Source organism: Arvicola amphibius, chromosome 2 (genome assembly GCF_903992535.2).
Source record: "Arvicola amphibius chromosome 2, mArvAmp1.2, whole genome shotgun sequence".
Taxonomy (NCBI): Eukaryota; Metazoa; Chordata; class Mammalia; order Rodentia; family Cricetidae; genus Arvicola; species Arvicola amphibius.
In genome coordinates, this window is record NC_052048.2 from 87,202,854 (window position 1) to 87,230,021 (window position 27,168).

The 27,168-nt window shown below is 36.6% G+C and overlaps 1 protein-coding gene and 1 pseudogene across 3 annotated transcripts in view; one reads left to right on the plus strand and one right to left on the minus strand.

Annotated features, from left to right (window-relative positions):
- Positions 1–27,168, plus strand: part of Atad2b (ATPase family AAA domain containing 2B) — a 131,768-nt gene that overhangs the window by 59,252 nt on the left and 45,348 nt on the right. For all 3 annotated transcript variants that reach the window (XM_038319166.1, XM_038319168.1, XM_038319167.1), the window contains exons 14-19: positions 2,516–2,675; positions 4,961–5,051; positions 9,482–9,793; positions 11,506–11,641; positions 13,267–13,453; positions 26,738–26,923. In XM_038319166.1, coding sequence (XP_038175094.1) covers positions 2,516–2,675; positions 4,961–5,051; positions 9,482–9,793; positions 11,506–11,641; positions 13,267–13,453; positions 26,738–26,923 — 1,072 coding nt within the window. The remainder of the gene's footprint in view (positions 1–2,515; positions 2,676–4,960; positions 5,052–9,481; positions 9,794–11,505; positions 11,642–13,266; positions 13,454–26,737; positions 26,924–27,168) is intronic.
- LOC119808520 lies at positions 21,837–21,937 on the minus strand (annotated as a pseudogene).

Here is a 27,168-nt window from a genome sequence, read left to right on the forward strand (position 1 = left end):
TCTGCCTCCCAAATGCTGGGATTGAAGGTAGATACCCATACCCGGCTGGAGGTAAACACCCTACCACTGTAAATTTAAATTATTTTCAAATATTTTTTCTATAAAATTAGACTCCTTTTTGTTGGCCAGGCTAACTTTAACCTTCTGGACCAAGACATTCCTCAGGCCCCTGATTATCTATGTCTATGTGCACGTACTAACATGCTCTGGTTCTCTAGTTTGCTCCATTTACACCCACTCTGCACATACACAGATCAGAGACAACCTTTGGGTATTAGTTCTTAGGTTCCAAGGACTGACACACTATCTGCTGAGAATTTCTCTTGCTCTCTATTGTTTTCTGATAGCTGTAGCCTAGGCTGGCCTGGAACCTGAATTGCTTTGTATCCATTTCCCAACTGACTGCTGGAATTATTAGACATGTACCACCACATCTGACTTTACCTGTTTATTTAAGATTTATTTATTTATTTATTTATTTATTTATTTATTTATTTATTTATTTATTTAGGTTTTTTGAGGCAGGGTTTCTCTATAGTTTCTAGAGCCTGTCCTGGAACTAGCTCTTGTAGACCAGGCTGGCCTCGAACTCAGAGATCCACCTGCCTCTGCCTCCCGAGTGCTGGGATTAAAGGCATGTGCCACCACCGCCCGGCTAGATTTATTTATTTTTATGTGTATGTGTGTTTCCTTTTTGCTGGCATGCATGTATGTGTACCATATGTGTGCCCAGTGTCCTTGAGCCCAGAAGAAAGTGTCAGATCTCCCAGAATCGTAGTTATAGTTGATCGTGAGCTGCCTTGTGGATACTGGACATTTAACCCAGTACCTCTGCAAGAGCAGTAAGTGCTCTTAACTGCTGTGCCATCTCCATGCAGTTCATGTACTTAAACGATACAATTCATTGACTTTCAGAATCTTTATAGAGTTCTGTTACCACTACACAGTTTTATAATATTCTGTAATCTCAGAAACCTTGTGTTCTTCAGGCATTCCTCTCAGCCTTTTTGTTAAATTCCCTTCACTAGAAAACCACTCTACTTTTTGTTTCTGTAAGTTTGCCTAGTCTAGATATTATGTAAATGTGATTCTGCAGTGTTTGGCCCTTTTGTCCATATTTTTTTCAGTTAGCAGTATTTTCAAACTTTATCCATGTTGTATCGGTTCATCATTTTCTTGAATGGATGTCACTAAGGATAGAGTTTTTACTTTATAGATTAGTCTTGCCTGCAAAACTGTGTAATCAACGTGTCCTCAAACTGGTCATCCTTTTGTCTCAACCTCCTGAGTGTTGGGATAGCAGCCTGATTTGCTTCATTTGTTGACATAATCTAGTCTGTGGATGTATCACACTTTACTTATCCACTCCTTTGTGACTGACTATTTACTAGCTCTGACTTTTACACTATTCTGAGCAATATTAATCTGAATATCCACATATAATTTTTTCCTTGTGAATGTTGTTGGGTCATTTGGTAGCTCTTAAATAGTGGAAGATCTGCTGTATTTCCAAAAGTACCCCATTTTACACTACTATCCAGCAAAGTGTGAGCATTATGATTTCCCTAAGTCTCACCAATACTTTTTTTTATCTAATTATAGTAGTTCTAGTGTGTTTAAAGTGGTACCTAATTTGGTTTGATTTCCATATGCTTGGTTTAATGATATGCCCTTTGTATGCCATCTTTGGAGAATTGCTTTTTAAATCCTTTGCCTATATTTAGATTTCACTGTTTGCATTGATCATTTATTATAGTTACATATTTTGACTTTAGACTTTCATTAAATATATAATTTTCAAATAGCTTCTTGTTTTCTTGGATTGCCATTTCACACTCCTTTTTAAAGCATTTTTTAATGATTTAGTTCTTCTTGTTTCATGTGCATTGGCATTTCGCCTGCATGTATATCTGTGTAAGAATGCCAGGTCCCAGTTCCCTGAAAGTGGAGTTACAGACAGTTGTGAACTGCCATGTGGGTGCTGGGAATTGAAATTGGGAAGGTGTATAACTCTTCAGGCGTCAATTCCTGCCATCATGTAGGTCCTGGGGATCAAATTCAGATCATCAGGCCTACTGGTAAATGGCTTTACTCACTGAGTCATCTGCCCATTATATTTTGTAATTCTGCACATTGAATCTGTGTTTTGTGTATGCAAAGCAAGTGTTGTTTGACTTGCTTTTGTTTTGATTTTAATTCCTTCCTTTTTGAGATAGTCTTGATATGTTGGCCAGTCTGGTCTCTAACTCCTGGACTTTGTCATGGAGTTGCACATCCTGATCAGATTTTAATTTCAGTATTATCTTTCCTTTCTCTTTTTTAGATCCTCACCCTTTTGATTGCTGTGGTTTAGATGTCTATTGCATTTTCTGTGTATTTTCAACATTGATTTCTCTGTATTGTATTAGTATGTATTGTGGTAAGATTATTGTATTAATATTTAAGGCTCAATTATTTTAGCATAATGTTTACATTTTTTCATTAAGTTAACATGGACTTTTTTTTCCCCTAACAGCTCTATAGTGTCAACCCTCCTAGCTCTTATGGATGGATTAGATAATAGAGGTGAAATTGTTGTTATTGGTGCTACAAATAGACTTGACTCTATAGATCCTGCACTCAGGAGACCTGGTCGTTTTGACAGAGAATTTCTTTTCAACCTGCCGGATCAAAGGGTAAAAGCGGTTTTATTTTATTTTTTTGTTGTGTGTATGTGTGTGTATATGTATACACAATATACACATACATACATGCATGCATACACACACACGTAAACTTTGTAACTCAGTTAGAAAACATATACTTTGAAGGTTATATTTTCATTGTTAATTTTTTGCTTTTGGGCTATCTTAGTTAATACTTAAAAAAATAAAATCCCGTGTTACATTCCTTCTTAATGCTGCCTATGTCCCTAGCATTTTAGGGCTGAGACGTAAGACATGCCTGGTGCCCGTGGAGGCCAGAAGAGGGTACTGGATCCCCTGAAACTGAAATAACAGGTGGTTATAAGTCACTATGTAGGTGCTGGGATCTGAACCTGTGTCCTTGGAAGAGCGGTGGGTCTTCTGCCACCCCTCCCCCAAAATATGTCCATAAATATCCTGTGCCAAAATTTTTATACTTAACATATGAATTTTAGCTAATTAAATGCAGTAAATGTTATTTATTATATTTGTAGTATTTCAAGAATGTTCCCTTAATACAGACTACTATGTTGTCATTCATTATAGAAAATGTTACTTATTATGTTATTAAATGTTATTATATGTTACTTATTATATTATTAAAATGGTACCACGTTTACCTTTGTCAGAACAGCATATATAGCCCCTCTAACTTTCTTTTTTAAAATATTTATTTATTTATTATGTATACAGTATCTGTCTGTGTATATGTCTACGGGCCAGAAGAGGGCACCAGACCTCATTACAGATGGTTGTGAGCCACCATGTGGTTGCTGGGAATTGAACTTAGGACCTTTGGAAGAGCAAGCAGTGCTCTTAACCACTGAGCCATCTCTCCAGCCCCACCTCTAACTTTCTTTAAAAATATTTTTAATTTATTCTTTGAGAATTTCATACTTCCATACAATATGTTTGTTCATATTCACCCACCATTTTCTGTCCTCAGATTGTCCCAGATTCTCACATCCTGGCAACCCATTCTCCCAATTTCATGTTCTCTCAGGCCCCTCACACACTTTAAAAAAAGTATCTCATGAGTTAGCTGACTTAGTGCTGCCCCTATACACAAAATAAATGGGTTTAGGGTCATCCACTGGAATATGGGCAACCTACCAGAGGCCACACTCCCAAGAAAAAATTATTCTTTTCCATCCATCATCAACTACCAATTGTTCCTCAACTAGGGTGTGGCTTTATGCAGCGCTGTTCCATCGTTACTGCAGTTTTGACGGCTGGATCTTTTGCAGGTCCTGTGAGTGTGATAGCTTTATCATGCCAGTAAATAGCATTTCACAGCACTCGGCCTGCCACCCTCACATTCTTTCCACCCCTTTTCTTCTTCTTCTTCTTCTTCTTCTTCTTCTTCTTCTTCTTCTTCTTCTTCTTCTTCTTCTTCTTCTTCTTCTTCTTCTTCCTCTTCCTCTTCCTCTTCCTCTTCCTCTTCCTCTTCCTCCTCCTTCCTTCCTCCTCCTCCTCCTCTTCCTCTTCCTCCTCCTCCTCCTTCTCTTTTTTTAACTATTTTATTTACATGTGAGTGTGAATGCCTGTATGTGTGTGTGAGTATAGATGTCAGATCTGGAATTGGAATTACTGACAGTTGTGATCCACCATATGGGTCTGGGAATTGAACCTAGTTCCTCTAGAAGAGCAGCCAGTGCTCTTAACCCCTGAGCTATTTGCCAGCCCCTCTCCCCTTCTTTGATGTTCCCTGCACCTTGGGGTGGGGTTGGGGGCGGATATAGTCTCACTTTCATTGCCCCGGTTCAGCTGCCAGGAGTGTGTCAGTGCTTAGAGACGGACTTAAGTGTAGGTTATAAGGAGAGAAGTATCAGTTTGAAACATCTAAAAACAGGCTAAACACAGATTTTGACCCTACCAGTATAGGGGGAATAAAATGACTCTAAAAGTTTTTCTATTGTGTAACATTTGTATGCACACCCCTACCTACCCGCTAATAATAATAATAATTAATAATAATAATATTTTAAAAATGGTAGGGTAGGAAAGTAAAAACTTTTAATTTTCGTCACACGTTAGTGATTTACTTACTGTTTTATGCCACCACTGAAGTTTCTTTACCTCTTAGAACATTATCTGTCTCAACTTGTGAAACAGGGACAAAAATTCTAGGTTTTATGACTCATGGGTTGAAGTGAATGTTAAGGTGTTTAAGTTTCTTTTAAAACAACAGCTTGGTGTGGGTTGCAGTCAGAATTTGTTGCAGCTAATACACAAGAAGTCAGTGCTGTCTTATGCCACTGTACTTTTCTTCTTAGGCCAGAAAACACATCTTACAAATCCACACCAGGGACTGGAATCCAAAGCTGTCTGATGCTTTTTTAGGAGAATTGGCAGAAAAATGTGTTGGTGAGTGCTCCTATTTGAATTCTGACTGTCATTGTTTGTTCTGCTCAGCACCCCTTCCCCTGATTTTGAAATGTGAATTACAGTTTTGTCTTTAACTGTGTGACAGATGGCTCTGCATTCATATTTAGAAATTATAGAAATATTTTACTTTTGAACTTTTGAAGTTTGAACACTTATTAGTTGAATTTTTATATCAGGTGTTTGATGAACAAAGCTTAGTAGTAACATGGCTTCCATGGAATGCTGACTATCCTACCTACATAGTGCTATTGTGTCTCCTTTTAGAAATTATCCCGTTCTAGAAGTTTTACTAGCAGAAATAAACCTAAGAGAAAAAAGGCCCATGTAGATGGCAGGGCTGTAGTCTCCTATGCTTTATGGACAGGATGAATGGACTCAGAAATAGCCCTATGATCTAGAAAGAAGGTGGGTGGGAGGAGTTGTCAAAATATTTACTGGCATTCACCAGTATTGCCTCAAATATAAAACTTTTCAATTTAATTTAAATTTGTCAGAGTGGAAAACCTCACCCACAGAGTAAAGAAACTTTACTGTCCTAAAAGGATGAGAGCATTATAACCATAGGAGATGGAACTCACGTTTTTCTTACTAATTAGGTTTGAAATAAAGAGATCAGTAGTAAGTAGCTGAATATACACAAAGGAAATTTCCCTTCTTCCTGGCAAGAGAGCATACACCAAACCTGGTTCATGTTTTCCTTTCAGACTCTGAAAAATATAAAAAACAAATAAACAAGCAAAAACTACCTGTCTCCATGAACATTTTAAGCATTATGAAGAAATCCCTCAAATAAATTCACTAATAACATCTACTGGGAAAACTTTAAAGTTACCAAAACCTAAAGAACAGCTTAGTTAAAAAAAAATTATTTTGATCCACTATCAAATAAATAATTAGAACTTAAATAGAACATTAGTCCATTCAGTTAGCTACATCCGAATTATCCTCTTCATCCACAGGGACTTCCATCTCCGAAGCAGCATCCCTCAGCTTTTGAACCACAAAGACCTCGACATCTTCTGGTGAGGAGAAAACGTAAATCTCTCCAGCACTACTTCAGTTTAAGCTTTGCCTGGTATAAGAGAGCATGCGCCAAACCCATTTCATGTAAATTTGGCTTGATCTTTGCAAAGCCTTGTGCTGCTTTATGGGAGAGGGTGGTACTTGGTTAAAAACAAAACAAAAACCAGTCTTTCCCCTTTTGAGAGATTTATCCCCTTCTACTTATCATATTACGGTATTAGAGTTCAGATCAGACTGGGGAAATTTTGTAGATTTTTTTTCTTCTGTGAATCTGTCACAGAATGATCCTTAACTGAAGTATGCATAAGTCTTCAGGAAGTTAGAAATCCCTGAGAGAAGCTATTCTAAAACCCCTTTCTATTTCTTACCTTCCATTTGAGATGACACACTGCAGTTTAATCCTTCAGCCTAAATATTAGAATCTTAGTTTCCATTTGCTTCCAAAAGTCAATCAGTACTCCTCCCTTTTCCAAGTAATCTATTTTAGCTTGTATTTGGTTTTTAAAAAATGTTTATGATATAATTTCTTACTGGACTGAAAAATTTCTCTTGCCTTTCCCCTTTCCATGGGGTGGCAGTATAGTATGTAAATCTGTGTATTAGCTTCCTGGAGAGTGACTTAAAAATCCATTGTAATTAAATGACTGTTCACTTTTGGCATTTATTTCAGTTAAGAAACCAGTTCATGGTAAAAATAGGCAAATGAAGGTCTTAAAGTAGGAATAGAATAATAATAAATATTAAATTAATTTTGAATATTACTTTACTCCAAATGTGTTGGAACATGTCTGTTTTCATTTATGCCTAATCAAAGATTTTGAAGTCTTGATGAATATCTGCAAGGATAGTTGGCCTTTTATAGACTATGGGTTTAGTAACTTTTACCTTGAAATAACTTGGAGGTTTTTATATGTGCATCAGGTATGTTTTTTTAAGTAGTAAAGGAAAAAAAAGATGATATCAAGAATGTTTTCACAAGTGATAGGAACTTATAGCTAGTAAAATGATAAACTATTTTTTATTTATTTTCAATGAGAGGCTTAAAACAAAGAAATCATGTCTATAAAATAATTTGTATTGTGGGCCTACATTTTGTTTGAAATTGTTTAGGAAAGCCTCAGCCAGGTGGTGGTGGTGAACTCCCAAATTCCAGCATTTGGGAGGCAGAGGCAGGTGGATTTCTGTGATTTCAAGGCCAGCCTGGGCTACAGAGTGAGTTGTAGGATAGCCATAGCTGTTACACAGAGAAACCCTGTCTCAAAATACCATTAAAAGAAAAAGGAAGGAAGGAAAGAAGGAAGGAAGGAAGGAAGGAAGGAAGGAAGGAAGGAAGGAAGGAAGGAAGGAAGAAAACTTTGACCCTTCTTCAGTCTTCAGAAAAAATGGAACTTGATAGTAATACAAAAGAATCGTTTTCCTTCGCTTCTACCTATTTGTGTTCAGTAGAGCACTGCTTAACAGTGGTGAAGTCTGGGTTATGAGAAGGGATGCTTCTTTTTTACAAATCAACTTTTAACTCTTAGAAGGCTGTAGTATACTTCCAGCCTCATCTGTTTTCTAAGCCAGAACACTCTGGAGAGAACAAATATGTACTATGAATGCAGCAGGACAAGAGCCTATCTAGGAGGCCTCTGTTTATCCAGAGCCCGCTAATTTTAGCCGTGATTCTTAGTGTTTGATTCTTCTGTATTTGAATCTAGTGAAGCATGTATTAAGTGAGTGGTTCTAAACATTTCCCAAAATACAGACTTAAAATTTTAAGTCCTCAGAGACTGTAATTCACTGTTGTGGGTTCTGAGAGTTTGTATTTGTTTCCATTTTGTTGTTCATTCTGATGATTTTTTACGTTGAGAACCATAGAAGTCTTTAACACTTTCTCACAAGCAAATTAAAGAAAATATTTCTTATCTTTCCTGGTTGTGATAAACTACTGAAAATTTACTTTAGATAATGGGGTCTGTTATTGTTAAATAAACTCATTTATGTGGACTAGATTAAGAGAGAATGAATAGTATATTGCTGTTGTGTATAATTAGCATGATATTATGGCAACCACAGAATGTTACATTTTTGGAGAATTTGTAGCTAATTCTATGTATAGTTGCTGTTTCATCTCACTGGCCTCTGAGCTTTCACTGAGCCTCTTTGTAAAGAGAACCTCTGCATGCTCATTAACTGTGCAGATGTTTATAAGAAACAGAAATGTGGTTGTTTTATTTGACGATGGTAGTTTTTTTTTTTTTTTTTTTTTTTTTTACAAAATTCACTTATTTGTGTTTATTTTCCTCTTTTTAAATTGATGCAAGTATTCTCTATTCATTTTGTTATAAGAGTGTAACAATTGTATGTGGAAGAAAAATATACTTTAAAGATTTACTAATGGAGAAATAGTGCCTGAGTTTAGGGCACAATGCTCTCTCTAACGTTTTCAAATGCCTCCCCCTGCTGGCCTGACAGATAAATGTGACCAACTGAAACTTAATTTAATTGCTGATAGGAAAAGCCAGTTTGTGGGCTAATCTGAAGGATTCTCCCTCCCTCCCTTTCTGTTTTTCTCTTTTATGACAGGGACCTTTAGCAGATCTTTTGGGTTTTTTTTTATTTTTTAAAGTATATGTTTATTAGGATTAAATGGATATGATGATAGTTAGTGTGGGAAAACGGGAAAGCTTTTTCTTTAATCTTAATTCCTTTAGCCTGTGGAGCTGGTGGGTGGATTGCAGTGTGTGAGTAGCTGAATGTTAACTGCTATTGCACTGTATGCAGATCTCAGAGTGAATTATGAGGTTTTGAAGCCTCTGCTTATACATAACTTTGTACCATTTTTTTTTCATGTATTTAGGAATTAGTAATGTTAGAAAAAATAAGCCAGGAGTGGTGACACATGCCTGTAATCCCAGGTACTTGGGAGGCCAGAGCATGAGAATCACAAGTTTCAGCTTAAGGCTTGCTGGACAATTTAGTGAGGTTTCCATCTCAAACTAAAATCAAAGAAGAATTAAGGATGTATTCAGTGATATAGCATTAGGTTAAAGTACTGACTAAGAATAGTGATGAAAGATTGAAATGAAGTTGTATTTCTTTGAAAACTTGTGCTGAAGAAAGCTGTGTATTATAGACAGTGATTTTTGACACATAATACAGGACTTTTTGTATTACTATTGTTAACTTATATTTTTGTTAAATTAAAATACATAAGAACATTTTCAGTTTTAAGTACTTAGCCCTTATGTGAACATTTTTATCAGATAATTTTAAATTGTTAATTTTGCTAATAAAGTACTGTATAATTGCTGATTTGTGTCATTATTTTAGAAAGAGGTATATGCATTAGCAAACTGTAATGGTACTTAGAACTTTGTTGCTTTTCTTCTTTTGTGCATTAGGCTATTGTGGAGCTGACATCAAGGCCCTGTGTACTGAAGCTGCCCTGATTGCCCTTCGGAGGCGGTACCCTCAAATCTATGCTAGCAGTCATAAACTGCAGCTGGATGTTTCCTCGATAGTGCTCAGTGCCCAAGACTTTTACCATGCGATGCAGAACATTGTGCCTGCTTCCCAACGTGCTGTGATGTCTTCAGGACAGGCACTGTCCCCTATTATAAGGCCATTACTAGAGAGAAGCTTCAACAACATCTTAGCAGTTCTGCAAAAAGTATTTCCTCATGCAGAAATTAGCCAGAGCGACAGGAAAGAAGGTACTGTAAACTACTGTTTATATTGTGAAAATAAGAAAAAAGTGTTCTCAGATTAGTTAGAACTTTATTTCTTTCAGTCGTCACTGTTTCATAACTCGCATTTTGCCTGTATATGGTGGTTGCCATTAATGTTTCTTCACTAGAGATACTTTTACCTCTATCGATGCTCAGACCAAACAGGCAACCCTGTTCTCAGACTGCACATGTCTCCAAACCCCAGGCTGCAATGCGCTCCTGTTTCCTCCCATCTTACATTCCTCTCTCCCAACCATATCACTTCTTTCTCCATCTCCCTAGTGCTGGGATTAAAAGCGTAGGCTCCCAAGTGCTGGGATTACCTTTCTTTGAGCTCTGTTTCTCTTGTAGACTGGATCAATTTCTTGTAGCCCAGGGTGTCCTTGAACTAACAGAGATCTGTCTGCCTCTGTCTCCTAAGTCATGGGATTAAAGGTGTGTGACACCACTGCCTAGCCTCTAGTGGCTTAGTATGTACTCTGATCTTCAGGCAAGCTGTATTTGTTAAAACGTAAGTAAAATATCACTACAAACCTGATTGTTTATGGTTTTAAATTTTTAAGCTTCAAAATTTATTAGATTTTTGACCTGAGATAAAAATCAGAACACCTTTTTAAACAGCAACCACATGGTGGCTCACAGCCATCTATAATGAGATCTTGTGTCCTCTTCAGGCATGCAAGCATATATGCAGGCAGAACACTGCATATATAATAAATAAATTTTAAAAAAGATTTATTTTAGCTGAATGGTGGTGGTGCACACCTCTAATCTAAGCACTCGGAAGGCAGAGACAGGCGGATCTCTGTGAGTTCGAGGCCAGCCTGGGCTACTAGAGCTAGTTCCAGGACAGGCTCCAAAGCTACAGAGAGATCTTGTCTTGCAAAAAAAAAAAAAAATTTATATATGTTTATCTGTCTGTGTGCGTATATGCTATATGGAGGCCAGAAGAAGTCATTGGATCCTCTGGTGCTAGAATACAAGTGGTTATTAGCTACTTGACAGATGGGTGCTAAGAACTTAACTCTGGTCCTCCAGAAGAGCAGTAAGTTTTCTTAACTGCTGAACCGGCTCTCCCAATTTTTCTTTTTTCTTTCTTTATTATTTATTTTTAAGAAAGGGTTTAAGTAAGTAGCCTTTGCTGGTCTGGAACTTGCTATATAGGCTAACCTTGCCTCAAATTCCAAGAGATCCATCTGCCTCTTCATCCCAAGTGCTAGGATAAAAGTACTCTCCTTACCCTAATGTCATCTTAATTAGGCAAGTTTTTGCTTGAAATATGATATCATTTCAAAAGTACAGGTCAGTTTGCTATTGTTGCTTTTGTAAGAGCTGCCCTTTGCTCAGTTGCCTTATTATCTGAACAGGATATGAAATAGGCTGGTTTTGTCCAAATTGTACTCACAGGAGGGGTTTTATGAGGGCACCATTTCTTTCATAGACAATTAAATCAGCTAAGTCTCCCAAATTACAGCTTTTAGTAAATGTGACTAATTTATCACGGTGATTGAACTGTGTTACTTATATTTATAAGTTATTAAAATGCTACAGCTTCATCAATTTGCCCAATTAATCTGTATTTTTGCTAGATAATACATTAACTGATGCCACTTGATTTTCAATCTCATTTTCTTTAGCTTTAGCATTGTTGCTACACAAATTTGTAAGATTCAATTCTTGTGCTTTTCTTTTGACAGATATAGAAACTCTAATTTTAGATGATAGTGAAGATGAGAATACTTTATCAATTTTTGAGATGAGTTGTCACTCAGGATCACCAAAGAAACCATCACCAGCTGCTGTTATAACTAAACCTTATCTTCACTTTACAATGTGAGTATTTATATTAAATTTCTTTTAGTTTAGAATGACTTTTTTGCCTTATGTTTAGAACCCAGTGCAGTTTATTGAAGGATTTTTCTTTGTCTACACATAATTCTCGAAAGTTTTTAGTGTGTGTGTGTGTGAATAATTACATTGCTAGTCAGCTAATGTTCATTTTTCCCAAGAAAAAGAATGTTATATACTAGTTTGTATATTTAAAAAAAAAAGGTAGTGTGGTTTTTTTTTGGGGGGGTGGTGGTAGGGAAGGATTATTACCTTTGGAAATCAACTTACTGTCCCTTGTTAAGAAATATTTACCACCACCCATGGTACTTTAACTTTTGATAAGTTTCAGGTGAGGGTTTAGAGATTCCAAAGCTACTAAAGACATTTTGAATTAGAAATCGCTCATTAATTAAACAAATAACATTTTTTTCTTGACAGAGCATTATTTTTAATTTGCTTTTTCTACTTGCTTTTATCTTTTTACTGTCTGTTTATAGCAACTTTTGTTGTCCACTATAATGAATAAACATTTTTAATGCAATGTAATTTTAAATTAAGACAAAGTAATTTTCAAATACTAAATTATGACTACTTCCATTTACATAATTAATTCCATAGTTAAAGGTCACTGAAGTTCCATTCAGGTAAGTCTATGCCCTGTGTTCAGGAGACTATGTTATGTGTCCTATTGTTTTTCTCTCTTTTCTTCCTTCCTTTCATTCTTTTCTTTCTTTTTCTTAAGACATAGTCTCTCATTGTATCTTAGGCTGGCCTAGAACTCATATTGTAGTTAGTCCAGGCTTACCTCAAACTAGTGGTAATTAGAATATGAGGATCTGAGCTTGAATCCCTAACACCATATTTAAAGAAAAAAAAAACTTCAGATGTGACTGTGTATACCTGTAAACCTGGCATTAAAAGGAAACAAGCAGATTCTGAGAGCTTGCTGGCTTCAGCCCTGGCTGAAATGGCCAGCTTTCAGTTTGGTGAGAACCCCTGTTTGAAGGCCATAGGTAGAAAGTAGTAAAAGGAGGAAGGTACCTCTGACATTTTCCTCTGGCCTTGTGTGTTCATGCCCACCCCTCCACACATACACCAACAAATATGTATTTAAAAATACAAAAAAAGAAGAATTTGCATTTGTGTTTGTTTTAGGCCTTTTTTTGTTTGTTTGTTTGTTTGTTTGTTTGTTTGGTTGGTTGGTTGGTTGGTTTTTCGAGACAGGTTTTCTCTGTAGCTTTGGGGCCTGTCCTGGAGCTAGCTGTTGTAGACCAGGTTGGCCTCCAACTCAGAAAGATCCACCTGCCTCTGCTCTTGAGTACTGAAATTAAAGGCGTGCACCACCACCCAGCCATAATTTTTTTTAATACTGTGAAATGAAGCCCTGAATACCCCGTATTTAGAAACTTAAAATCCATCTTTATTACATTAAAAAAGATCTATCTATCTATCTATCTATCTATCTATCTATCTATCTATCTATCTATCTATCTATCATGTTTAGTCTGTTCTGTGTGCATGTTTATCTGTAGACCAGACCAGACCAGAAGAGGGCACCAGATCTCATTATAGATGGTTGTGGGCCATGTTCAGAATATGTAATTTTTAAATATTTTTTGTGTCTACAGGTCACCATATCATCAGCCAACCTCTTACAGGCCTCGCTTGTTGCTATCTGGAGAGCGAGGTTCAGGTCAGACTTCTCACCTTGCTCCAGCACTTCTACATACACTAGAAAGGTTTTCTGTCCATCGGCTAGACCTCCCAGCACTTTACTCAGTCAGTGCCAAAACACCTGAGGAATCATGTGCACAGGTAGGTTTGTCTCACCACTGTGCACATATTGTGTAAGCCAAAGATTGTTCAGAGGATGGTGAATATTGACTTTTCATTAGTTATTCATTAACATTCTTATGTTGGTATGGTGTGTGATACTTTAAAAATGGTTCGTTTTTTTTTTTTTCCCTATGATACTTCCTTATTGAAAATGTAATATCTTGTAGAAAGGAGAGAAAAGCATTTCTGTCCTTTTTGGATCCTTTTTTCAAAGTTGAGTCTTCAGAGATGTTTTAGACTGTCTTTACTTGGAGCCTCATCATAGGAATTGGAATAATATTTTGTTGAGATGTCAAAAAATTGATTTATAAGAATAGTGATCATAATTCAACTGTGGATGTTTGTATTTGTAAGTTAGTGTTTTTCTTACTTAATTTTCAATTCTTCTGAAGTTCTTATGGCTTATGAAGCAGTATTCTAAATGGAGCTATTTATATTTGCTGCAGTTTTTAAATATGGCCAAAAATACAATGCAAAAGTATCATTCTGGAACTAGGGAGGAGTGAGGGAAATAAATTTTGGGGCTAAGTGGGACCATGTTGTAACCATTTCTGTATCTCTGCACAGTGTCTACATATTGGGAGATCATTAGAATTTTCCCCTTCTCTCTCTTTTTTTCTTTCCATTGTCATGTCTGTGTGTGCATTTGTGTCTGCATGTGTGTGGGCATGACTGTGGATACAAGTGCACCTGGAGTCCTGAGATTGATGTTTGGATATGTCCTGGGTAGTATTTCACTGTTACTCATTGAGCTAAGATCTCTCAACCAGACCCAGAGATTGCCACTGTAGATAATCTTAGTAGCTAATTTGCTTTGGAGCTCCCTTGTCTCTGCCCCCTGAGGCTAATACTAAAGGTAGGCCATCATGCCCACTCAGCATTTGCATGGGTTCTGGTGATCTGAACTTGAGTTCTTGGCTTATTTGGCTAGCACTTGACTACAGAGCCAACTCTCCAACTTTACTTTTGAACCGTTGCTCAGACTGCCATGGAACTCCTGATCTCAGCCTCCTTAGTAACTGAGACTTGAGGTGTCTGGTAGCATGCTAACCAGGAGTTGCTTGTTAAATATTTTAATATTGGTATTTCCAGTAAATAAAGTGAATGTCACTTTGTACTTGAATATTTTGCCCATTTTTATATGGCTTGTATACCTTGTGAGGTGGCACCTATAAATACTTGATGACTGTGCTGTAATTATTTAATTGAAAGTTATTCTCAGATGGGGCATTTACTGCAAGAAGTATGTGTTTGTTAAACAGTTCATAGTGGTATCAACTTAATTTGTCTTTTATTTACAATTCTCTGCTTATGAATAGCACTTCTTCTAAAGCTTTGTTGATGGCTTCTTTCTAAACCTGTAGTCTGAATATAAAACTGTACACCAGTGTTTTGCTTCCAGTTCAATACATCCTAGCTGTGAGCTTTACCCAGTAATATTTACTTTTATGTTTATTCTTTTTGGATAGGAGAAAATTTTTGCAGGCTGTACATGTAAGAGAATTATTCAGGATCACTTAAAGAAAACCCAAATGCTGTACTAGGAAAGTAAAAATTACCAAATTTAACTTCAGAAAAGAGAGACTCTCAACAGCACTAACTGTCAAAAGCACTCAACCTGGATGATTTCATAGGTGAATTAATTTACTTCACTTTGATTTCTAAACTGTTCCAAGCTTAGAAAAGGAGGAAAGCTGAGAGACTGTCAAAAACAGCTACCATAAACCTTTCAAATAAATACAGAATGCTAAAGACCAAGCTCATTTAGGGAATTGCCATAAAGAAAACGTCATTAAGGGAGACTGTTACTAAAAAAAAAAAAATGAGTTAGACTATTATTAAGACACACAAGATTGAGTCAGACATTAGGGAATTAAATATTGGAAAGGATGTGTTAAGGTTATAAATATTGACTATGATGTTACCAAGATCAAAAACACTGATGACAACTTATGCTGGAGAAGATGTGGGGTAAAGGGAACACTCCTGCATTGCTGGAGGAAGTGCAAGCTGGTACAGACTCTTTGGATATCAGTGTGGAGATTTCTCAAAAAATTAGGAAACAACCTTCCTCAAGGCCCAGCAATAACACTTTTGGATATATATCCAAAGGGTGCTCAATCATACCACAAGGACATGTGTTCAACTATGTTCATAACAGCATTGTTTATCATAGCCAGAACCTGGAAACAACCTAAATACCTCTCAACCGAAGAATGGATAAAGGTAGTGCATTTACACAATGGAGTACTGCACAGAGGAAAAAAATAATAACATCTTGAAATTTGCTTGCAAATGGTTAGATCTAGAAAACATCATATTGAGTGAGGTAACTCAGACCCAGAAAGACAATTATCATATGTACTCACTCATAAATGGCTTTTAGACATAAAGCAAGGAAAAACCAGCCTACAATTCACAATTCCAGAGAACCTAGACAACAAAGAGGACATTCATGGATATAATCTTCATGGGAAGTAGAAAAGGACAAGATCTCCTGAGTAAATTGGGAGTGTGGGGATCATTGGAGAGAATGGGAGGGGAGCTGAGAAAAATGTATAGCTCAGTAAAAACAATTTAAAAAAAAAAGAGCTAGTTGAAAAAAATTTAAAAAAGATATGACGATACTGATAACTTAGCATGAGGTTGTATTAAAATAAATACATTACATAGGCTTGGTAACACAGTGCTCTCAACACAGTAGCCATAATTATGGATGCTATTTTTATTACTTCTAAGATTAAGTGAGAATGCTATGAATTTTTTTCAGATGAATTATTTATTTAAGTGTAATCCCATTTATAATCCCACTATAATCTAGAAGGAGCACCCTAACAAGATTTATTTTTCTTCTAGATAATAAACATGAGAGTCACATGGTGAATTATAGAGAAAACGTGCAATAAAGGAACTTTGCTAGGTTTTTATACTAGGATGGCAATAATACTGCTCAGGAATAGACAAAGTAATAGGACCAAAAACATTCATAACTTGAGCTCTGTAGAAATGATGTATGATGATGGTGGCCACCACAGATACAGTTCATATCAGTAACATGGTCATGGGAACTGCTGTCCTTAACAGGGACAGTGGAAAACATAATCCCATTTCTTACTTGTTTGTATCTGTAAGTTCTAGGTTAGACTTGAAAGTGCAAAAGCACTAGGAGAATTTACAAGATCCATATACTTATCATCATTTGCCTAAGAAGTTAGTTTCTAAACAATGTACAAAAACTAGAACTCAAAGGAACTTGATTACAGAATTTGAACTTCATCTAGCAAATATATTCTTTAAATAAAATTGACATAGCCTGGTGAAAAATTTATTTTTATACAGATATCAAGAACAGGTTTCTTAAAAAATAAATAGTATTTAAATCAGGAAAGAGAAAGAATAAAGGTTTAACATAAAAATTTTCAAAACAGCAAGGTATAGTGGTACACTCCTAAATATATCAACATTCTGAATGTTGAGTCAGGAATATCAAGATTGATATAAGATAAGCCTAGACTATATATATTTTTTTAAATATTTATTTATTTATTATGTGTACAGCATTCCTTCCATGTGTGCCCGCAACCCAGAAGGGGGCGCCAGGTCTCATTATAGATGGCTGTGAGCCACCATGTGGTTGCTGGGAATTGAACTCAGGACCTCTGGAAGAGCAGTCAGTGCTCTTAACCACTGAGCCATCTCTCCAGCCCAAGCCTGGACTATATTGTGCATACTTATCTTACTAGCTTCTCACCTCTGCCAAAAAAAGAAAGAAAGAAGAAAATTTACTTTGTATTTATAAAGAGAAAAAAATAACCAATTAAAAAAGATTTTTACCTTTACATGTAAAAGAAAGTCACAAGATTTGTTTAGAGTTACTAAAAACAACTTAATTATGGAAACACTGGAGATGCTGGATATTCGTATTTAGTTAAATGAAAATGTAAATTTATTTAACTATTTCAGGGCATTTTTAGGCATTTTTTACATATAAAATTTAAAGTAATATATACCATTGAGCCGGAATTATGTTTTTATGAATTTTTTCCCTAAAAGATCTGTTAGCTACAAGTTACCCATTGTCAGATGCATAAAGATATGCATCTATAACTTTGTGCATACTGACAAACCAAATAATTCATAAACTGAAAGTCTCTTAATGGAGGGCGGGTAAAGCAGGTGTGTAGCTTATGATATGCTGTGAGGTCGTCAACAGAGATGAGGGTGTTTTACACAGGTTGATAAGAAAGTGAAGAAGGCATGCAAACAGTCCCTAAAATCTGTTCGTAAATGGTGCTTTGATTTAGGAGCAGGAATTTGTGTAACTGGAAATGATTAAACGTTAGTGTTTGTTTCCTATATGTCTTATGTTTTAGTTTTGTGGTGATGAGGATCTCTTAGGGCCTTGTGCATATTGACCGATGCTCTTTTGTGGAACCAGTTTTTCAGCCAACTTTATTTATGCAGATTATGATTACAAATATAAAGGAGAAAAGGTCTCACCTAAATTAGCAACTATTGTAGTGTTTTTAACTTTTTTTATTTTATGGCATTTATATTTGACTGTATCAAGCAAGTGAAGATGAAATAGCTTTGAAGGAGCTAGGTGTGGTGTTGTCTCTGTATTCCCAGTTACTTAGAGGTTGAAGCAGGAGGATCATTTCAGCCCTGAGATCAGCGAGGGTAGTTTAGTGAGGTCTTCCTTCCCTCTGCTTTTTCTTTGTGTGTATGTGCACATATGGTTGTGCCCGCCCATCGAGGCCAGAAGTTAGTCTGCAGCATCATTTCTCAGGTGCCTCCAACTTTGTTTTTGAGATAGGGTCTCCTACTGGAACCTAGGACTGTGTGATTAGGCCACGTTGACTGGCCAGAGAACTCAGTTCCTTTCCTTTCCACCTCAGCACTGGAATTACAAGTGCATGCTCCCATGTGTGTCTTTTGATGTTTGTGGCAGGGGTCAAAGTGAGGTCTCCATGCTTGATGTTAAAAACTGTCTTTCCCATCTGCAACCAAAATTTGTCTCTTTAAATAATAAAACAAAAAAACAAGACCAATTTGGTTGGTTGTCTAGGCTAAATCCTATAATCCCAGCACCCTGGAGTGCTGAGGTAAGGATTTCCACAAGGTCCAGCACAGCTTGGACAAAAAAGTCACATTAAAAGAGAACCATTTTTAAAATGAGAGAACCTCTGTTCTGCAGTTGACTGCTGTGTGTCTAGAGATTGAGATTACAGGTTTGTGTAGTAAAGCATGAATAAGCAGTACTCAGGACGCCTTGTGGTGAACTGCAGCTTCATAGTACCTAGGCTTTGTTAAGAAAGAATCATACTTGGATAAATAGGTATTCTAACTTTATATTTTTTGTTCTTTTTCATTTTTGGCTTTTTTTTCTCCATGTTGATGGGGAAAGTAGAAGGAGAGAGGTATTCTTTGGTAGGAGAAAAAATTATAAAGACCCTTGGTTTTCACCCTTTGGTTGTGTACTCAGTACAGCTGAAGGGCTTCTTAGAGCTCATGCTTAAATAATGTCTTGCCTAGAGCTGTGCAGTAGGATCTCCCAGACCACGACTCACTGAACATTCCCAGAGACCAGCTAATCACTGTTTATTTGTGTCTTAAGATTTTTTTCTCCCTCCCTCCCTTCCTTCTCTTTCTTCTTTCTTCCTTCTTTTGTGGGTGGGAGTTTGGGACAGGGTTTCTCTGTATAGACTTGTCTTGAACTCACTCTGTAGACCAGGTTGGCCTCAAGAGACCCACCTGCTTCTGCTTCCCAAGTGCTGGGATTAAAGGAGTAAACCACCACCACCTGGCACAAATTTTTTAAATTTATAAATGTAGTAGTTTTTCAACAGCGTATCCAAAAAAGAGATTGTTATTTAATAAGACTAATTCTCATTTTTAAATTAATTAATTAATCAATCAATCAATTTATTTATTTATTGTGTATACAGTGTTCTGCCTGCAGGTCAGAGAGGGCACCAGATCTCATTACAGATGGCTGTAAGCAGTTATATGGTTGCTGGGAATTGAACTCAGGACCTTTGGAAGAGCAGTCAGTGCTCTTAACCACTGTGCCATCTCTCCAGCCCCAAAACTAATTTTTTAATAACTCAGAAAGGTCAGCAAATCTGGTTGTAAATTGATACGAGAACATTCTAGGGTAGAGGGTGTGATTCAGGTACATATAAAAAGTTGCTTTCTTAGCCGGGCAGTGGTGGCGCACGCCTTTAATCCCAGCACTCTGGAGGCAGAGGCAGGCGGATCTCTGTGAGTTCGAGACCAGCCTGGTCTACAAGAGCTAGCTCCAGGACAGGCTCTAAAGCTGCAGAGAAACCCTGTCTCGAAAAACCAAAAAAAAAAAAAAAAAGTTGCTTTCTTTGGTATCTCTTCCTTCCTTTTTACCTGCTTGCCTGCCTGCCTCTCTGCCCTGAGGATCAACTTTTAAGTAATTGTGTAACTGAAGGGTCAGTCTGTGGCAAGTTGTTATTCTTTTTCCTTGTGTAATAGCCCTAGCTGTCCAAGAAGTAGCTCTGTAGACCAAGCTGGCCTCCAACTCACAGAGATCTGCCTGCCTCTGCCTACTGAGTGCTGAGATTAAAGGCGTGTGCCACTACCACCCGGCTAGCAAATTACTCTTAGCATGAGTTTCTCTAATGTATGTGATTTTTTTTCCACATTTATTTACTTATTTGTGTGTATGCATGTGCATACACATGTGCCATGTATATATGTAGAGGCCAGAGAAAAACTTTTGGAAGATAGTTCTTTCTAGCATGTGCGTTCTTGGGATTGACTTCAAAAGTTTTTATCCACTGATACCATCTAACATACTTAATACAAAGTAGGTTGGGTATTTAATAGTGTAGTATGAACATGAAAAGAGGGAAGAAATCTTAAGTGACCTTTAAAGGGGTGTATTTTTATGCATGATAAAATAAAAAAGAAGAGCCCTTATGGTGTTCTTTACACTATGTGGATGGTGGTAACTTTGTTCTTTAAAACATACACAGCAAAATGTATAGCAAAACTTTCTTTAGGCACCTCACTGCCTGGAATCTTAGTTAATAGTAGGAATGAAATATATTAGAGAAGTTAATGCCTATTGAGGAGTTTCCCTCACTGTTTAAGATTTAGTGTGCCTTAGAATTGCTTTGAGGCAGTTACTGAAACTTCTGATTCTTTTTACTCTAGACCCACAGGTCCTATTTTACTGATTTTGGAATAGGTTTCAGGAACTTGCATTTTAAACATGCACCCCAGTGTGCTATCATTCTATGTCTTAACTAGATCAATTTTGAGATACAGTTCTTAGCAGTCTTTGGTCATTAGGTATAATAAGGTTTTGTTCGTGTACACGTATTGCTCTTACATTATTGAGCATGTCATAGTATTCCAAGGTGAATGGGAAATCACATTCATGGCTGCTTCATATATAGTTTTTGAGCCCTACAATACACCCTCAGGTGTTAGTAATCTATAATAAGCTACTTGTTGGGATTAGTATGTAATAAAGTAGAATAAAAACAACATAACAGTGTCAGTGTGTTAGCACTTGGAGGTGGAGACAGGTAGAGCAGGAGTTCAATGTCATCCTTGGCTGCATAATGAGTTGAAAGTCACCCTGAATTACATGAAATGTTCTCTCTTCACACCCCCTTAAAACTCACAAGAGACAAAAAAGACTAAAAATCAACAATAATGTGATTCTACTTATATTTTCACTTATTTTTCATTCTCAAAGAATGAATACTGTCTCCTATATTGTTGTCATTATTGACTTAGAAAAAAGGTCGAATATTATAGTTAAAATTAATCTATATGTGGTTTTTCCTTTTTTAGAGATTTCTTATTATTTTAATTATCTTTATATATCTGTATATGTACAGACGAATGCAAATGCCATAGAGGTCAGAGATATGAGATTTTCCTGGAGTGGGAGTTTCAGGCAGGTGTAAGCTGCCTAATGTGGGTGCTGGTAATTGAACTCAGGTCCTCAGGAAGAGAAGTATTTACTCTGAACCACTGAGCTGTGTTTCTAGCCCCTTTATGTGGTTTATTAAAAGCTTAGAATTTAGGTATTGTATAGTGTTTATTTTAGTGAAAATTTTAGTATTTTTCTATTCCCAGAAAGAAAGTGTATGAAAGTTCCCGGGGAAAACATTTTTTGACTAGTTCCAAAGTACTTTAATACTACCAAGTACTAAAGGATTAGTATTTACAGCAGTTCATCACCCCCCTTTTAGTTTACTTAAATTTTTTCCATACAATGATCATGTTCATTCCCCAGCTCTTTCCAGAGCCTCCCTCCTTTCCTACCTACCCAGCTTTATATTCTCTCCTCTCTCTTCCTATCTTCTCTCTCTCAAAAAATATGGAACACTTCGCAGATTTGCATGTCGTCTTTGTTCAGGGGCTGTGCTGATTTCCTGTATTGCTCCAGTTTTACTGTATGTGCTGCTGGAGCACACACACTCTGGTTGTTTTGTGTTCATTCACATGGTGTCCGGGTTTTTCTGTGGCATACACTCTCCTTGAGTTTGTAAGTAAAATAAATTATATTGCTTGAGAATATGTAACAGTTGCTGAGTTTTAAAAGTTTTTAAGGAATAGAAATATCAAATAATTTAACTTCCACAGAGGTCGTTTTGTAGTATTGCCACAGTTCAGAAACCAGTATAGGTGTGCTTCATCCCTGGCTGGTTTTGTACTTACATAGAAAAATTTGGTGCCTCTTTTTCCTGATCCCTTAGTTTTAAGAGGTCAGACATGTCTTGCTTTCACAGAACATGCTCAGTAGATCTTAGGTGAATAGAATATAAATGTAGCAAAATGATGTCAATAGAATAAATCATTGATATTACGTATTTTGTGATAGCAAGATACAAGGAACTCATTAGTGGTTTAACATTTTTGTAAAAATTGAGTTTTATCTCCTCAAATTTTGCTTTTAGCTGTGTTTCATAAATTTAGTATAGTTATAATATTAAATAATATTAAGTAACTACGTCAAATTCTGGAATTTTCTTGGTGACATAAAGATGTTCACCTCTTTCTTGTGATAGCCCATTTTAGTCAAGTCAGAGCAGAGCTAGCTTTGAGCTTTCTGCTTTATTCACATTTGAGTTTGATGTTTTTTCATGTAGATTTCAATTTTTAAACAAAATAGCTGTTTTATAATGGGGCTGTAAATTCTTAATTTAAAAAATGCACAGAGCTGTGTATATAGCTCGTTGGTTGAACACTGAGCAACTTGTGCAAGACTCTGGGTCTGATTCCCAGAGTTGCCAAAATGAAGAAAGAAAATGGGGAAACTTTCACACAGAGAGGTCTGTGGACACACATGAGGCAAGTGCTCTGCCACTGAGCAGTACTCCCAGCCCCTGAACTCTTGAATTTGGTGCTAAAGTACTGTCTTGTAGGTTTGGCTTTTCAGATAACTAGAACTCTTAGAAGTAGTTTGTATCATTAGTGCTCCCCTGATTTGGGTATGTCTAGCTCCAGTAGCTTGGGTTTTGCCTTTGATATTTAACAGGAGTAATTAAAAGAAAACCTAGTTAAGAGACTGTAATATCTGGGTCAAGAAGGATGCCGAAAAGAAATGAAAATGAAGTGTGAACAGACATTGGTGTTTGTTCATTTTACTTGTGCAAGAGTGCTGGTCATGTCAGAGGTATTTTGAAACGGTTGGTTCAGTAATTTGGCCTACTGTCTTTTTTTCTCTATAACAGTTTTTCTGTTTTCTACTACACCTTGCACATCCACCAATCCAAGACACCTTATAGGTGAGTATTTTCCTAGTTCTCAAATGGCATCAGTTGTTCCCAGCTAGGTGCCACTTCATTAAAATTAGACTCTATTTTTCTACTCTGAATTACAGTTATTTGATTCCAGAAAGACTATTTTAGACCATAACTTTAAAAGTTACAAACAGGGGATGTAGCTCAGTGACACTTGGCTATTGTGTGCAAAGCCCTGGAAGCCCTGGGTTCCATCCCCAGGACCTTGCATCCCCAACATCAAAACACAGTCTCGTGATAATGGGTAAACTACTGAAGGATTGTTTTTACATTACTCCCAAACCAATAACTCACAATTCACAATAGGATTGCATTTCTTCTTTCTGATGTTTATACTCAAGAATTTTAAAATGCTAGTTTCAGGCTTGTTATTTACTTTAAGCGCTCCCAATTGAACTTCGGTTCTTCCACATACTGCACAAGCACTTTACCACTAAGCTATATTTTTTTTTAGTTTAAAAAACTGGGAAAATCTGGCTTGAGAGATCACTCAGCAGTTAAGAGCACTATCTACTCTTCCAGAGGTCCTGAGTTCAATTCCTGTTAACCACATGCTGACTCACAACCAGGTATAGTGGGATGTCCTCTTCTGGCATAAAGTTGATAGAGCATTCATATACATAAAATAAATCTTTTTAAAAAATGGGAAATTAGAACAAGTTGGTTTTATACTTAAAAATATGAAAGCTTACTGTAGTATTGTGAGATACAAACCAAGGAATTAAAAGGGAAAATACTTTAATAGTGTTTTTTAGTTTTTCTAGAAAGTAAACATGGTTCCCAACTAAAGGCTTAGAAGAAACATGGAAATAATCTCTAGATGTTGTTTATCTCATGTAGTCTCCTGTTGTTATCATTATACTCACGGACTAGAAAGTAGAAAGGTGAAGGGTTTTGGATTTCTCTCTATTTGTGTTAGACTTACCTGCTTAGGCTTTTTAATACGGTTTTTAAGTTCTATAAGAAAAAGGGTATTTTCCTAGAGGCACCGGAAATAACAGAATGTTATGTTCTAATTATAAATTTTGGAGAGGAGTTGATAAAAAGAAAAAGGAAATCGAAGTAAACCCTTGTCTTTGAGAATTGGTGATGTTTGTGTGTAGTTTATGGCTGCCAGGCAGTCAGTGCACTTGTTAGACTGCATTGTTTAACATCTGGCTTTCCAAAGTTCTTATTATCCCTAACCTTCTGTGCAGTGCGTACTCACTCTGATGCATGGTAAAAGCTGAATATTTTCAACATGTATTCCTAGACAATCTAACAGAGCACTAGAATGACAGTCAAAAATTATTTTTGTGCAGGGATGTTTTGCTTTCTCTTACACACTGGGCATGTGGTGATAACTTGCATGGCTGAATTTAGTGGTTGATTTATGAAGTTTATGAGTAAACTATTGTTTGCTAGTCTTTTTGCTTTGGTTACCTTCCTCTCCTTCCTAGTTTACCAGCACATACAGGGGAATTAGATAGTGGCAGTAAGAATTAGTTACTGTCTTCCTCATACCATGACTGATCTTGGCGACATGCAGTAATTTTTTTAAATGAATGTCTCTGTTGCCTTTGAACTTCTGTGTTATTTGTTCTTTTTGCCAATTATTTATGCTATTCTGCTTTTATGAAGTTCTGTGAGAGCTTCGAGGAGGGAAAAAAACATGAATTTTTAAGATTTAGGATAAGAGTATTTTATGTAAAAGTTAGCATTTGTGAGTCCTGAAGTAAAACCAGGTTGTACAGCTGCTCTGGATTGGTGGATACGCAAATATCAAGAAAGAAAGGAGCACACGTGTGAGAAAGAACATCACTTGTTTCTTCATGCTTGGGGGAGAGTCTGTGTGCGCCTCTGGTTACTTACTGAGTTGGCAGCACATATCATGTTATTAAAAAGGTTTAATGTATAAAATATTGAATAAATTCATGTAATTGGTAAGCATGCTCTTGAAATAAAAATAATTCTTTTTAAAAACCAAAAAAAAGAAAATTTCTGTATTTCTCATAATTTTTTGCCTGTATGTTTATTTATGTGTGTGTGTGCATGTGCGTGTGTGTGTGTGTGTGTGTGTGTGTGAAGATCTTGCTATATAGCCCAGGTTGGCTTCAGCCTTGATATGTAGTCCCATCTGTCTTGGAATTTACAGTTCTTTTTTTGCCTCAGTCACCTACAAAGTTAGAGTTATAGGCATGTGTCACTACATCTGCACCTGATAATTTCTGTTAGGTTCTAATTTATCTTTCATTACAAAGGCTCATCACAGTTTGTTTAAAATGAGGGAAATAACTAGAAAATAGAACTTTCAAGTTAGATTAAAGAGATATTGTCAGATGTTCTTGTTTATATCTAAACTTGTTAAAAAAAACAGTGGCAAGATTGTATATTAACATGCAAGAATTCAGTGATGGGCTCAACAGCTGTTAACTTGCCCATAGAGAAGAGAATTTCTGGTTTACCAGTCTGGTTCTTACTGTTGTGTGTTTGCCGAGTCTGACAAGAAGTATCATTTTTAACAACCGAGGAAATGTCACGTTGAATTTTCTGATAATGGAATGTCTCAGAGCACCTTGCTCATTTATCTATTGATTGATTGTGACTTTTCAAGATAGGGTTACTCTTGGCTACCCTGGATAGCCTTGACTATGCTGGAACTTGCTTTGAAGACCAGGCAGGCCTTGAACTCACAGAAGTTTGCCTGCCTTCTGAGTGCTGGGATTAAAAGCATGTGTCACTACTGTCCAGTTTATTAATGTTCTTTTGAGTACTAAGGATATTTTGTGACTATGAAGAATTGAAGCTTAAGTAATAGAAAGAAGTGAATAAATGTGTAAGCAGAAAGTTCACTAAATTTAAGCTCCAGGGTAGTACAACATGGCCAAAATATATATTCATGTATTGAGTGACTTTAGGCCCTGTGCCTAAGTATTTCAACTATGTTGTCTTTTTCTTCCTTACTGAAGCTCATTAACTCTTAAATTAACATAGGCAATAGAAATGTTACGCTTATTTTTTATTTGCAGCATATTTTATAGTGGTATGTCTTGTTGTACATGATAAATAAAACCATTTTCTACCTTTATCTTATTAATATGTACTGAATAGGAGTAGTTAAATTGCAAAATACCCTTTTTGGGATGAAGCAAGAATTCATAGGAGTTACATATATAGACTTGCATATCTTATCTTGAAGAAATTAATTTTGAACATTATTGATATATATATCATGCATACAGGGGTTGCTATGTAGGCTTTAGAGTACTCAGTTTGAGAGCTGGGCAGTGGTGGCACACACCTTTAATCCTAGCACTCAGGAAACAGGCAGACGGATCTGTGTGAGTTCGAGGCCAGCCTGGTTTTTAAGAGCTAGTTCTAGAACAGGCACCAAAGCTACACAGAGAAACCCTGTCTCGAGGGGTGTGTGTGTGGGGGGGGGGGGGGAATACTCAATTTGAGCTTAAAAAAACACTGATTCTTTCCTTAGATATTTCGAGAAGCTCGAAGAACAGTACCAAGTGTTGTTTATATGCCTCATATTGGTGATTGGTGGGAAGCTGTCAGCGAGACTGTGAGAGCAACTTTTCTGACCCTGCTACAGGATATACCATCCTTTTCACCTATATTTTTATTGTCTACCTCTGAAACCATGTACAGTGAGCTCCCTGAAGAGGTAAGAAGCACCTCAATATTTATTTTGCCTTATTAAAAAAATAGTTGACTTGTTAAATTAAACAACTTTTAATTAGAATAAAATCAGGGTTTTTATACAAGATCTACAGCTTCGTAGCCATTATTCTTGTTTGCTATAATCTTCCTCACTGCTATGAAGACTGAGACAGTTAATGCGTGGAGCAGAGCCTGACATGTGTGACTCCTCAGAAAGCCGAGCTCTTCCATCACCAGGCCCTTCATAAT